Raw genomic sequence first — 14,970 nt, 5'->3', positions numbered from 1 at the left:
TAGAATATTCCATTTCATAATATGGATTCCTGAAGATAATAATTTGAGTTGTTTCTTTGTGGCTTAAGGTTTTCTCCCATAAGCATGCTATCCCCAAAATGCTATAAACATAAAAGAAACAAAAAATTCTATGTAACTTGATTGTCACCAGGAATTAAATAGAAATGACAAATTCAATTTCTCTGTATTAATTGTATTAATGTTCACTTTTCTTTCTAGACGTGGCAAGCCTCTCTACATTTGCAAGGAAAGATACAAAGTTCTTGAACAGCAATGGGTTTCTCATACTTTTGATCACATCAATAAAAGATGGGGTCCACATTATAATGGGCTATAAATCATCTATTTCCTACAGCTTCATACCATATCATCCATCACCTTTACTAAGAATCCAACTTTACAAAGATAAGCTTTAACTTAATTTGGGGGATTAACTCACTGGAAAAAAAATGAAACCATGCCATTTTTTAAGCCTTTCAATAATTAGGTGCTGTTGATACTACATTAATGGTACTATAATTAAAAAAAAAATCTTTGGGAGGGCATGAAAAGTTTAACTTCCTTGGTACTCATGCTTTTTATTTAATCCACAATTGATAAGAAGCACAAGTTGTTCTCAAAATTATTTAAAAGTGAGATCTCCCAACAATGCAATGAAATATTTCTTTGATACTTAGGGTGGATTTGAGTTACTGCAGGTTTACTGCTTCCACATTCTTTGTGTTTAATTCGCATCTACTAAACATATTGCATCATTTTTTCTTTACTTTTCTTGTGTTGATTTGAGATTTTTGCTTGCTACATATGTAATTAGACAATACTTGTAAAACATGATTTATGTGAGATATTGTATAGTAAAAGTTGGTCTAACCAGTAGATTAAAAAAAATCCACTTGTGAGAGGTCTGTTAAAAGCTTTCAGACTTTGCTGAAAACCTAACTCATTCTCAGGAATTTCATAAATACTATCCCCAGGTAAATAAATAAAATAGCTGTAAAATAATTAGATTGCTACTGTTAATATAATACAGTATACTCCTTTTTTTTCCTCCTTCAAAAACAAAATTTGCCATTACAATTGGGTGAATTATTAGTGATAGTAATATATAGATTTTACTATATATACAAATTTTCAAAGACTGTACAACATGACAGATTCTAATGCATGCCTGCCTTTCATTATCAACCCAGATATGTGTTTGAATGATTGTATTGAAACTGTGCAGACTGCCCTAAAAATGAAATATGATTTTAGATCTTTCCTGTCAACTCAAGAGATTCATCTGTATTGTATTTATGCAGAATAATCACTGATTTTTCTGCTTGATTTCCTTTAAAAAGAAAAAAAAGCTCAACAAAAGTGGCTCTGGTTTGAATGACCATCTATATTCTCTAAAAAATGCTAGAGAAACAGCTTGTGTTATAGTGTATTTACTTCAGCAAGAATAAAAAGGATTGAGCTTAAATCCACTGTCTATGTAAAAGGGGGAGTGTATGGACAAAAACAAATAATATATTGCTACCAAACAATTTTTAGTGCCCAGACATTGGTTGATTATTTCATATAAAATGCTGTCAAACAATTCCCAGTACTTTTGACTTTCCTTGATTGTTCTGTAAAATAAAATTTTTACATGTAAAATAAAAGACAAAAACATCTAGTGATAAAAACATATAAAAATAAAAGCAGATCCATGTTCAAAGATCTAATTGAATGATATCACATCAAAATGATAGAAATGACAGTCTAGCATCCAAATAAGGAAAATCAAACAGTACATTTTCCAAACAGGTCCAAAGCAGTTGGCATTTGACCATTAGATCTACAATAGAATATGTGGTAATGGCTTGCTATTTTTATATAAATTTCCAAAATATTAAGATACCTTTCTGTAAGACTAGAATGATTCTATTTCACTAACTGAATAGCTATGTGTTTTCCAACATGTTGCTACTTTTTTTGATACTGTACTATAAGTTCAGCCTGTAATATTTTTTTGCATTGGTCATTATGAATACCAGGCCATTTTGTAAGTGCAGTTGGAGAGCAAAATGTTAATTTACATCTCTAGTATGATACCATTACAGGACTCATGAACTTGAAAAATTCTGTAGTTTGAAACTCTGATGCTCTATTTACAAGGTATAATGTATCCAGAATTTGATTATTACATATTTAAAATGGAATGTTTTATGGTTGTGCATATGGATGTGAAGTGAAAATATTAGCCTTAACTTTAAAAATCTGGGTATTTGATAGTGTTTATTTTGCTATTGGTGAATTAGTCACCAGTAAATTTTGAAAAAAAAGCACTTGGTTGAAAATTGTACTTGAATACATACATGCATGCTGCTAAACTATAACTTTGATTTTCCCCATAACTTTTATAAGCCCAATTTATAAGCCCACTTTGAAAAATAACAGGTCCAAGTTAGAGTGATGTGTGTGTATATTATTATTAAAAAATGTACTGGTGTGGTATCTTGTATGAATGATCATTTAAGTACAGTACATTACTGTAGATGCTAAATCAATCTTTATAATTAATCAGAAAATACAAAACTAGGAATAATCAACATTGTAAAATATGTTAATAAAAACCTACTGTCATTCTGTGTGAGAATTTTTTTAAATTTACCCATGCTTTTAAGTCATTGTGTTTCATTGTAGTTGTCATTTGCAGTTTGTTACTATTTTCTGTGTCTCTGGTTTACAGGGAGCCTAATGCCTTTGCTCAGAAAAGCCACCCTGATAGTTCTATACCAGTATGTCCTGTCACTATTATTTCCTAGAAGTACCCAAATGATCCTTATCTCAAATTGTACTTTGTTGTATCCTAAAACTATCTCTTCTGACTGCTTTGCTTATCACAACTCTACAACTTAGTAATAAGTTTCCTGCTATCATCCAGTTGATTTGGACCAGGAGAATTGTTATGTCAAGTTCCACTTCAGTGCTACTTGAGTCAGTATAGTTTGAGTCAGTATTGAGTATATTTGGGTGATCCTGCACTGTAAAATAACACAAAGGGCTAGACTATACTGGACTACTAATATTTTTGACTTATTGAAGGATACTGATAAAATGGTTGGGAAAGTTGGAGGCAATGGCTGTGTACCAGTCTGAACATCATGCAGCCTTAGAGTCTCATCATACAAGCCTCAGGCAAAGTATTTTTCTTGGAGAGGATTTTGAGGCCTTAGGCACTAAATTAAATGCTATAAGGACCAAAGTTTCACGCACTTGGCCTGACAAAGAGCTGAATATATTCTCCACATGTGAAAGATCTTCTAGGTGCTCTTGTTTCATTCACAGAAGTGGCTTTATGTGTGAATGCAGTCATCTCTCTGGGGCCTCGATTCTAGTATTTACTGGCCCAATCCTCAGATGTTATCTCCATGTCATCTCTCTCTCCACTGCCAGCGGAGATTGGGAATAACCAATCAACTACTTGGCCCTTCTATAGTCCATCCTTGTTCCCTTATTCTTTTGAGTGAGAGTCACTGTAACTCAAGATAAGATAAAAACAAAAAATCCCAATCCTTTCCCTGCTCTCTTTCTATATAAATACTTCTCAGTCCTTTTCATCTGCTCTCTTTTCCATTTTGTATTCTGGAATCCTTGTTCCATGTTTAATTTCCCTTTATCCCAGACCCTTTCATTTTATACTTTACATCTTGTACTTATGAAAACCTGGTTTTCTCTGGTGTGGAAGACATGATATCTGTAATCGTTTGCTAGTTCTGATTGCTCAATATTTCATAGTTGCAGATTATATTGGTCCACAAAGAGGAGTCTTTATAGTCCTTGTTTTTTGCTACTGCTTTCTGTTCTCCTCTCTCCCACCATTACTTAAAAACCTTTTCTCCTTTGAAGTTCACTCTGCTTGTCTCATAGAGTTGAAGTCCTTGTGACAGAAATCTTCCAGTTCCTAGGTTGTTCTCCCATCTTAAGGAATTTATTACCCTTTTTTCTTTTAATTAATTTATTTTTAACATTCATTAAAAAATGTTAAGTTCCAAATACCCTCTCTTCCATCTCTTCCCCCACCCATTGAGAAAGTAAACATTATGATATTAGTTATATCTATTAAGTTATATAAAACATATTTCCATATTTGCTATTTTGACAAAAAAAGAGGCAAGAAAAATAAAGTGAAAAAAGTTTATACTAACACTTTATCATTTCTCTGGAGATAAATAGTATTTTCTAATCATATGTCTTTTGGAATTGTCTTAGATAATTGTCTTGATTAGTGTATCCACATCTTTCACAGTTGTTCGTCTTTACAATATTGCTTTTATTTTGTACTCCTGATTCTGGTCATTTTACCTTCAGTTTGCATCAGTTTATGTAAGTCTTCCCAGGTTTTTCTGAAATCATCCCACTCATCATTTCTGTCACTTCAGTAGTATTCCATCACAATGATGTACCATTACTTTTTTAGCCATTCCCCAATTAATGTGCATCCTGTCAATTTCCAGTGTTTTGCCAACACAAAAATATGTGGTATGTATGCAAAATACCCAAAATAAATATTTTGTACAAATAGATCCTTTCCCCATTTCTTTGATTTATAGATCTAACTGTGGTTTTGTTGGGTCAAATGACATATGCAGTTTTATATTCCTTTGGGTGTAGTTCCAAATTGTTTTCCAGAATGGTTGGATTAATTCACAACTCCACTAACAGTGCATTAGTATATCTGTTTTTCATTATTCCCCTCTAGCATTTACTTTTCTTTTTCTCTTATGTTAGCACCAAAGATATGAAGTAGTACTTCTTGGTTGTTTGAATTTGTATTTCTTTAATCAAGAGTTATTTTGAGTATTTTTTTCACGTGACTATTGATAGCTTGGGTTTCCTCTTCTAAGAACTTCCTGCTCCATTTAGCCACGACCAGGTTGTTTTGATGATTACTGTTTTGTAATATAATTTGAAATCTGGTATTGCTAGGCTACCTTCCCTCACATTTTTCCCCCATTGATTCCCTTGATATTCTTGATTCCTTGTTCTTCCAGATAAATTTTGTCATTATTTTTTCTACTTTGATAAAATAATTCTTTGGTAGTTCAATTACTATGGCACCGAATAGGTACATTAATTTTGGTAGAATTGTTATTTTGACTCTATTGGCTCAGTCTACTGAAGAGCAATGAATGTTTCTCCAGTTGTTTAGATCTGTTCTATTTGTGTGAAAAGTGTTCTGTAATTGTGTGGGTTTGTCTTGGCAGGTAGACTCCCAAGTATTTTACATTGTCTGTAGTTATTTTAGGTGGAATTTTTCTTTCTATCTCTTCCTGCTGAGTTTTGTTGGTAAAATAAAGGAGTACTAATGATTTACGTGGGTTTATTTTATATCCTGAAACTTTGCTGAAACTGTTAATTGTTTTAGCTAGTTTTTTAGTTGAAACGCTAGGGTTCTTTAAATACATCATTTATCATCTGTATAGAGTAATAGTTTTGTTTCCTCATTACCTATATTTATTCTTCCAGATTCTTTTTCTAGCATTTACAATACAATCTTGAATAATAGTGGTGATAATGGACATCCTTGCTTCCTCCTGAGTTTACTGGGAAGGCTTCTAGTTTATTCTCATTACAGGTAATGCTTACTCTTGGTTTTAGATAGATACTACTTAAAATTTTAAGAGAGTCTCTATTTATTCCTATACTTTCTAGTGTTTTTAGTAGAAATGCCTATTTTATGAGTCTATTTCCTTATCTACAAGCTATCTCTTCACTCTTAACCCCAGATTTTTACTTTGGAACTCCAGATTCTGTTTTGGTGTCTCATAATCATTAAATTTGATGGCCTTTTCTCTGGCCTTATTTGACTTCTTTGATACTTTTGGCACCAGACACATTATCCTCCTAGAAAATATTTTTCTTGTTTGTTTCTGTGACACTTCTTTCCCTTGCTTCTCTTCTTACTTTTCTAATTAAGTCTCTTTGCTGGTTTACCATCCATTTCCCACCCTCTTTGCTTAGGTGCCCTCTAGCACTATGTCCTGGACCATCTTCTTTCTTCATACACTCCATTTTGGGTCATGAGCTTTTATGGGTTCAGTTATTACTACTATGGAAATGATCCTCAAATCCATATATCTGTTTAGAATCACCCCTGAACTCCATTCCTACATCAACCAATATCTCCTGGATGTTTATTCTGTATATCTCAGTCATTCCAAATGCAATAAGGCTCATATTTTATTTTCCCCTAAACATGCCCTTCTGCTTTCCATTATGGTCACTATCATCTTGAACAGCTGTGGCTATCTTCCAGAGCTTGCTTGGCCACTGGTAATTCTTTTCAAAGACAGTGTTCTTGGATTTTTTGGGGGGTGAGATTGCTCAGGCAACATACTTTACTGTCAGCTTTTTTGATAGATCTGTTGACATACCCAGAAAAATCCCTTAGGTTGAGGTCTTTTTTTCTGTTTCCACTTGCTGCCCCCTTAGTGAGATTTCACCCAGACATCCAAACAAGGATGAATAAATTTCTTTCAAGTTCTACCATGCCTCTGGCAGCCACTACCAGGGATGTACAAATTACCCATAGTCTCCAATAAACCTTTAGTACAGACTTAATACTAGAAAAGATAGAAGGTAAGTGGTAACTTTTCCCCTTCATCAATACCACATTCACATGATTAGGTCCAGGAACCAGAGTGGGAAACATGGTAAAAGACATTTAGGTGAAGACCAACAGAAACAATATTATAATTGGAATATACCACACAGCCACTTAGAGAGAAAGAAAGAATAGATGAGTTCAGTAGACAAATCATAGGCCTGCACAGAGGTAGTAATAAGTAACTTCAATTAATCACGTCTTCCAGAATTCTTTCCCTGTCAAAAACAGAGCTGCTAATAATTTTCTGAATTGCATCAATAATCCCATTTTTCAGAAGGTGGAGAAAACAAGGAGAGGACCTACCATCCTGGACCTAATTCTTACCAACCAGGAGGTACTTATTGCAATTGCCAAAATAATGGGAACCTTGGTTGGGAGTGACCATTTTGTTTAAGAATTTGCTATAGAGGAGAGGAAGCCCAAGTATAGTCCAACATACATGCTCTATAAATGGCGAAAACAGATTTCAAAGGGTTCAAAGAACAGCTAAGATTCCATGAGATAAAATTCTACAAGGGATGCCATCCCAGGAGGAATGGAGAAATCAAAGAATGGAATTCTGAAGATACAAAGAGGAATTCTGTGGTAAAAGAAAAGAAGTGTGAGGGTTTTCTAATGAAATAATAGTTCTAAACAGACAAAAAGGAATTGACCAGCTTAAGGACATCCAGTGGAATGCAATAAGGTTGTGAAAGGCACATGATGATCAGGTGAAGGAATTAGTAATGTTCAGTTTAGAAAAGAGAATACTTTTAGGTATATGTATAGGGAAATACGTTAGTTACCTTCAAATATTTGAAGAGATTTCAGGTAGAAAGGGTATTAAATATACTGTGCTTGCAGATTTAGATTTGATGCAAGGTAAAACACCTTAGAAATTAGAGCTATTCAAAAGTGGAATGAACTACCTTAGTGATGAAAAGGTTTCTGCTCACTAGAGATCTTCAAGCAAAAACCTTTGAATGACCACTTGTGTGGAATGCTGAGATCTTATTCACATCTGAGATTATGTGATGCTATTTGATTTTCTTATCATTCTGGTCTAAATTCTTTTTACAGTTTTTCTGTTAGGGTAGATTTTTGTTCATGTAGTCTGAACCCTAATTGGTTCCATGATTTGAAACACTGGGGTCACTACTAATGAATTTTCAAATGACAGAAGTTAATGAAGGCTATTATTTTTAAGTATTTTGAAATTGTGCTTAAATTTTTAAAAAATTTGAAATGTTCCTAATAGTATAGATAGCAATTCCTTTTTAATGGTCATATCAGTTATGACCAAAAAATCCATCACTTTAACTGAATTTATAATATACATCTTTGAACTTAGTCTGGACATTGGATATTGCCTCCTATTAATAATGAACAAAATACTTTTATTGCTTCTGACCCTTTTAAGATGACTTATTTATTTGTTTATTTTTTTAAAAAATCCTTACCTTCTGTCTTAGAACCAAAACTGTATATTGGTTTTAAGGCAGAAGAGTGGTAAGGGCTAGGCAGTGGGGGTTAAATGACTTGCCCAGGGTCACACAGCTAGGAAGTGTCTGAGGCCAGATTTGAACCTAGGACCTCCTAACTCTAGGCCTGGCTCTCAAGCCACTGAACCATCCAGCTGCCCCTGACTTTTATTTTTTTAATCACTTTAGGTGATTTAAAAATCAGATGTCTATGTTTACCCTTTCCTAACTTACATAGTCGAGGGCAAGAATTGTGTTATGATTTTAGAATGACATAGTAAGGCACTGTCACACAATCATATTAAGTAAAGTGTAACAAAAGTTAATTTTCTTGCAGAGTGATTAGAAAAATTAAACAATTTACAGTTTCAGTTTTAAATTATAAATTTTTCCATGTTTAATGTAAAAACCTACAAATCAGTAATATCACTTAAAATTTGCATTGGTGATTTTTGCCGTTACTTTAAAAGTTTTATTTTACAAAGCACTGCAAAAATATTATTTATATTGAGGGTTGTGACTTCATTTTGGCAAAGTAACTATCAAGTGGATAAACTAGTTTCAAGATCCAAACAGATAGGTTATTATAGGCATGGTTAATGGAAAATTTAAAGAAAGATTAATATACTTTTTCATTTAAATGATCTTTTTTTTATAAAAAGGGGACACAAACCATTAGTCGTAAATATGAAGAGAACATGCAACCCAGAACAAATTTAAAGTGATACAAATACCTGACTGATTAGATATCTGTCTCTCAAATGTTAAACTGTTTTCAATCTTTGATTAATCTAATCCTCATTTTTTTTTAGTAGAATATACTTTTCTAACTCAACATGAACATATCTTACTTGTCTTGTCCAAGGCTCACTGGGGTTTATTCATGGTTCAAGAATTCTTGACCATATTCTAATCAAAAGTCTTTATAGGATTCCATTTAGCTTTGACTTTCTTGCTGGACACCATACACATATAGCCAGCCTCCTATTCAGGAGATGGGAGGTAAATTGAATCCATTCAGAGCCATAGTTTACCCAGACTATCTCAGAAAAAGGAAGGGAGAGGGCTATCTCTATGTTTAAGAGCCTAAAACACCGTATTCACACAATTCATTTACCAAGCATGACAAACTGTTATCTCTTTGCTCAAGCTCTAGCCATTCCAATGATGTTCATTATTTTTTCTATTTCCCTTTTTCTTTTCAGGTTATAACCTGTTTTCCTTGCCTTTTCCCTTTCTCTTCCCCTCCTATATATAATAAGTTGCCATGTCTTGTTGATTCTTCCTTCACAACTTCTCACATGCCTTCATTCTCCTCTCTCCACTAATAGAGTACTTCACACCCTAAATGACTGGACAACAAAAATCCCCCACTCACTTTGACTGTTGTAGCATCCTCCTAATTGATTCTTATTTCTCCTTTCTCTAATCTGTTCTCTACATAGTTGCCAAATTGATTTTCTTGAAATATATATTCAACTGCCACTCTTCTCATGAAAAAAATCATTAATCACTCCTTATGTCTAGGATAAAATACAAGATCTGTTAGCATTTAGAAGCCTCCATAATCTGGATCCTACCTCCTCAAGCCCTTTTTTCATTTCATTTCCCTTCATTCATACTATATTCTGGCCCACCTTTCCTGGTCACTGTTGGTTGTATACAACATAACCTCTTCTGCTTTTGTCTCAATGCCTAGAATATTCTCATCACTTTGGTCTTTTAAATTCTGTGACTTTGTTCAGGGGCCACAACTTAGATGAGACCTTTCCTGATTCCTCCTCAGTGTGAAATAAGTGAATAATTCCTCACTTTCCCTATATTACCAGAGCCCATCCCTGTGCCTTGTGGCTTAATAAACTCTTACCTTGAATTGAATTGCTAATACTTTAGCAATTTTAGTTCTGTTTATTCTTTCTTTTTGCTCCCACATTCTTTCAAAAAGGATTACAAGAGAATCTGGGAGAAATGAAATAAGACACAAAATAGGGAGGAAAGGTGTCAAGGAATATTAACACTTTAGGCCAGAAAATGGGAATCCTTACTCCAAAACTGAATGGGTCAAACAAAATAATGACTTGAGACAAATATGAAAATTAAAAAATTGTAGAAATAAATAAAAACTAGTCAGATCTTTTAATATCAGCAGACAAAAGACAATACTTAACAATATTTACCTCCAAAAAAGGAAAGAAAATTCCAAGGAATGTCAATCAAAATTGAAAGTTTTCGAGCCAAATTAAAAATCCTTTAAGTAGTCAAAAGGAAATATTTTAAGAAAGAGCCATAATTAGGATGGCAGCTGCCCCTATAAAGGAGAGAGCTTGGAACATGCTATTCCAAAAAGCATAAAATAAAGGTTTAGAAAAAAGAATGATCTATCCAGTAAAACTATACTCTTACTGGGGGAAAATGTAACTAATGATAATGGAAGATTTCCAAGTATTCCTAATGAAAAAGGATAGAACCAGGTAAATACTTTGAAATGGTAACACAGGATTCAAAGAAACATAGGCACACATTTATTGACTAGGAAGGAACCATGATAGGGTTGATTGTTTACATGGCAATGATAGTATATAAAAAAAGTCTTCTCAAAATAACTCTTCAGGGTCACAGAGAGAAGTAAATATGGCAAGCAGATTCCTTGAGGTGGTTTTATTCTGTTTTGATGATCTTAGGAGAAGAAAAAGTGGGAGGGGTAAGAAACTATACTGGGGAGGAAAGGGAGGGAAACAACTTTAGAGAGGCATATATAATGAAGATTATTACAAATATGGAGAGAGGAATTAGGAGAATGAACATTCCATGAACCTCACCTTTAATTGAAATGGACAAAGGAAACTGGAATACAATTATATACTCCTTTCTCCCCCATGCATACACAAAAGTTGCTGTATAAGAATAAACAAAGGAAATAATGGAAAAAGGAGAGAGGAAAAGGAATGGGGTGCTATAAGTGTGGGCAGGATAGTTGAGGGAATAGTAATAGGCAAAACAAATTCTAGCACTGAAGGCTAGGTGGGGGAAGAAGAGTTTAGAGGGAAATCAAGAAAGTAAGAACCTGGCATAAGGCAAGGGATAAGGGAAAGAGAAGAGGGACAGTGGAGTAGAAATTGACCAAATTGATGGTCACAACTTTGAAAGTAAATAGTATAAATTGACCCATAAATCAGAACAAATAGATTACCAAAAAAATTTAAAAAGTTCAGCAATATGTTCTTTACTAGAAACAAATTTGAAACATGAAGATTCACCATATTCAAATGATGAACTAGAACTGAATCTATTTTTCTTTACCTGAACTAAAATGAGGGGCAGTACTTAGTTAAGGTTATTGTAAATAGAAATAAGACAAATGCTTAAAGGTGCTTTAAATGAATCAATACCAGCATTTAATAGTAATGTACCAAATATCATAACATTTAAATACTTTAAAAGTTCTTTGAATTACAAGCAGAGAAAAAACTATACTCGTGGGCAATGTCAATATACCTGTTTTAGACACAGAAAAATCCAAGAAAAAACATTAGAAAAAAAAAGTTAAGGACCTTAGCAAAACTTTAGAAAAATTAGGGACGATAGATCTGTGGTAATTATCATATGTAAATAGAAAGGAATTTATATACCTCAGAATTTATATATCTATATGAATGATATAATGACACCTTTAGAAAAACTGACCATATATTGAGATAGGAAGACCTCACCAAAAAATGTAGAAAAGCAGGAAGAGTAAACATGTCATTTGTTGATGACAATGCAATACAAATGAAAGGCTTTTGAAGAAAGATTGAAAAATTAGAGGCAATTAAGTAGTACAATGGACAGAGAGCCAGGTCTGGAGTTCAAATCTAGCTTCAATTCCTAGCTAGTTGACCCTGGGCAAGTCGCTTAACCCCAGTTGTCTCTTAACACTTACCACTCTTCTGCTTTTGAACCAAAATTTATTATTGATTTTAAGGCAGAAGGTAGGGTTTAAAAATAGTCAAAGAACAAATTATAGAAAAAATAGAAAATTTGATCAAAAGAAATAATGATGGGAAAAAGGCCAAAACTTATGAAATGCCTCTAAAGCAGTTCTTAGGGAAAGTTAAAATTTTCTAAATACTTTCATCAACAAAATAGGGAAAAAGTAACTCAATGAATCAGACATGCATCAAAACAAACTAAATAAGCAAAACGTTTTGAAAATCAAAGAAGATTGATAAAATTCAAAGCAAAAAATTGAGTCAATGAATAAAATTAGATTAATATATTTCAAATCTGAATGAGATGAAAAGCAATTAGTTATATCAATAATAAAAAAATTCACAGGAGTTGATGAGGAAAATATTTTGTTCAATTATGTACCCACAAAATAGCTTAGAAGTAAATGAATCCTTTAAAATGTAAACATACCTAGGTTAACAAAAGAAGAAGTAGATTATCTAAATAACTCGATATCTGAGAAAGAAACTGGACAAACCATAAGGGAATTCTTAAAGTTCTCTGAAGTGGTAGTTTTATAAGGGAATTCTATCAATGATTTAAAGAACAATTCATTTCACAAACTGGGAAAACCTGAAAGGAAAGGATCTTTCCAATATCTTTTACTATCACAATGCCAGGGAGAAACAAAACAAAAAAGAAAAATTATAGACCTCTGTCCCTAACGATATTTTTTTATGTATCCTTACTTACTTAGCCTGGATGGATCTGTCTCCATCTCACCCAAACCCACCAAAACAACAAATAAACAAACAAAAAAGAAGAAACTTGGAATAACAATTTTGATTTGCTTACTTCATCTCTGTTCAATAGGGGAAGGAAGTTTTCATGTGTAAGTTATTTGTACATGGTGGCGTTTGGACTCCTTGTTCTCCTTCTTGAACTGTATGGAAATTTTTTTAAAGGAATTTGGGCTTATTGGCCCTTTGGCTTTGTAAACAAACATTAATTTGGAAGAAAAAATGGTCACTATCTGTAATAAACACAAATGTTTAATAAGATATTAGCAAATATGCTATAACAAGATCTTAAAATGATTCTACAACTATGACCAGGTTGGATTTACTCTGGGAATACAGGATTGGTTATATAAAAGTTAAAAAAAAATAAATAAATGATATGTAAATTATGTAAATAGATGTTGAAAATGTTTATGACAAAATCCAACACTCATTTCTGTTAAAAAAACAAAAGTTATAGGCCTTTCTAGTAAAACTAAGGATAATGCAAGGATGTCAATTGCCACCACTATTGCTTTAACATTGTGCTAGAAAATGCTAGCCATAGCAAGTAGTCAAGAGAAAGAAATGGGAGGCATAAACAGAGGTGAAAAGAAATACGCATAACTGAAATAAATATCTTTCACAGTTGATATTATGGTCCATCTAAAGAACTATAAAGAGTCAACTAAAATTAATTGAAACATTCAGCAAAGTTGTTGGATAGAAAAATAAACCACATGAATCATCAACATTCCTGTGTATTACCAATCAAACCCAGAAGGAAGAAATGAAAAATTCTATTCAAAATAACTACAGTTTGTATTACATTTGGGAGGCTTATCTGTCAAGTCGTTCCTAGGAACTATAAACAAAACATTCTCCAAAAATACAAAACTAAGCAACTATTGAAATATTAATTGCTCATAGGTCATGCCAATTTAACACAAATGATAATGCTACTATTTGCTTAGTTGATGCCATATCAGGAACCTAAAAGGACTATTTTGTAGAGTTAGAAAAAAATAATTCACATGAAGAAAAGATCAAGAAGCTCAAGGAAAATAATAGGAAAAAAAGTGAGAAAGAAAGGGGTCTAGCAATATTAAATCTCAAACTACACAAAAAAGTAATTATTATCAAAATGATTTGGTAAAAGTTAAAAAACTGAGAAATCAATCAGTGGAATATATTGAATATGCAACTTATAGAGCCAAATGAACATAGCCTAGTATTCAATAAATCCAAAGACACTAGTTACTGGGGTAGGGATTCATTATTTGACAAAAACTTGGGAAAACTGGAAAGCAGTCTGACAAAAAATTAGGTATACACCTAACATTTCACACTAAATGCCAGAATAAATTACAAATGGATTCAAGACAAGCACAAATGGTGACATAAGCAAATTAAAGGAGCAAGGAAGCATTACCTGCATGATCTATAGATAAGGGAACTGGTCATGACCAAAAAAGGCTCAGAGAGAATTACAGAAGAAAAAATAGATAATTTAATTATATAAAATTAAAACTAATCTTTTGTTGGATGGTTTTTCAGGTTTTTTTCCAGCAGTTTTTGTTAAATAGTGAGTTCTTATTCTTGTAGCTAGAGTTTTCAGGTTTAATAAACACTAGACTATTATGTTTGTTTGCTATTTTTGAAATTTAACTTGTTCCACTGATCAACCTATTTTTTTAACCTATACCAAATTATTTTGATTAGAGTATTTAAGATTAAAGTTTTTGCAGAAACAAAATCAATGCAGTTAAAATCAGAAAGGAAACTAGTAAAGGAGGAAAATTCTTTAAGCAAGTTTCTCTGATAATGACATTATATCCAAGATATCTAAGTAACTGACTCAAATTTGTAGAATAAAAGCCGTTCTCCAATTCAGGAGGGCAGGAACAGGCAATTTTCAAAGGAGAAAATCCAAATTATTAACAGTCATATTAGAGAATATACCAGATTAAAGTGACTCTGAAGTTGTCAGATTGACAAATGTAACAAAAGAGGAAATTTATGAATATTGGAGAAGTTGTAGGAAAACTGGAACAGCAAAATATTGCTGGAAGATTTTTTGTTGTAATTTGTTGTACCCATTCTGGAAAGCAATTTAGAAATGTGCCCTCAAAGTCACTAAATTATGTATATTCTTTGATTCAGT

General features: G+C 32.8%; 1 protein-coding gene across 1 annotated transcript in view; it reads left to right on the top strand.

Moving 5' to 3' along the window:
- The window catches only part of UBR3 (ubiquitin protein ligase E3 component n-recognin 3), a 255,154-nt gene extending 252,544 nt beyond the window's left edge, over nt 1-2,610 (top strand). The window contains 1 exon segment of the mRNA XM_044669094.1: nt 220-2,610. Coding sequence (XP_044525029.1) covers nt 220-337 — 118 coding nt within the window. The 3' untranslated portion in view covers nt 338-2,610.
- The last annotated feature ends 12,360 nt before the right edge of the window (nt 2,611-14,970 follow it).

Source organism: Gracilinanus agilis, chromosome 3, assembly GCF_016433145.1.
Source record: "Gracilinanus agilis isolate LMUSP501 chromosome 3, AgileGrace, whole genome shotgun sequence".
NCBI lineage: Eukaryota > Metazoa > Chordata > Mammalia > Didelphimorphia > Didelphidae > Gracilinanus > Gracilinanus agilis.
Note: the sequence above shows the minus strand (reverse complement) of the source record. Positions and strands in the feature narration are given on the sequence as shown.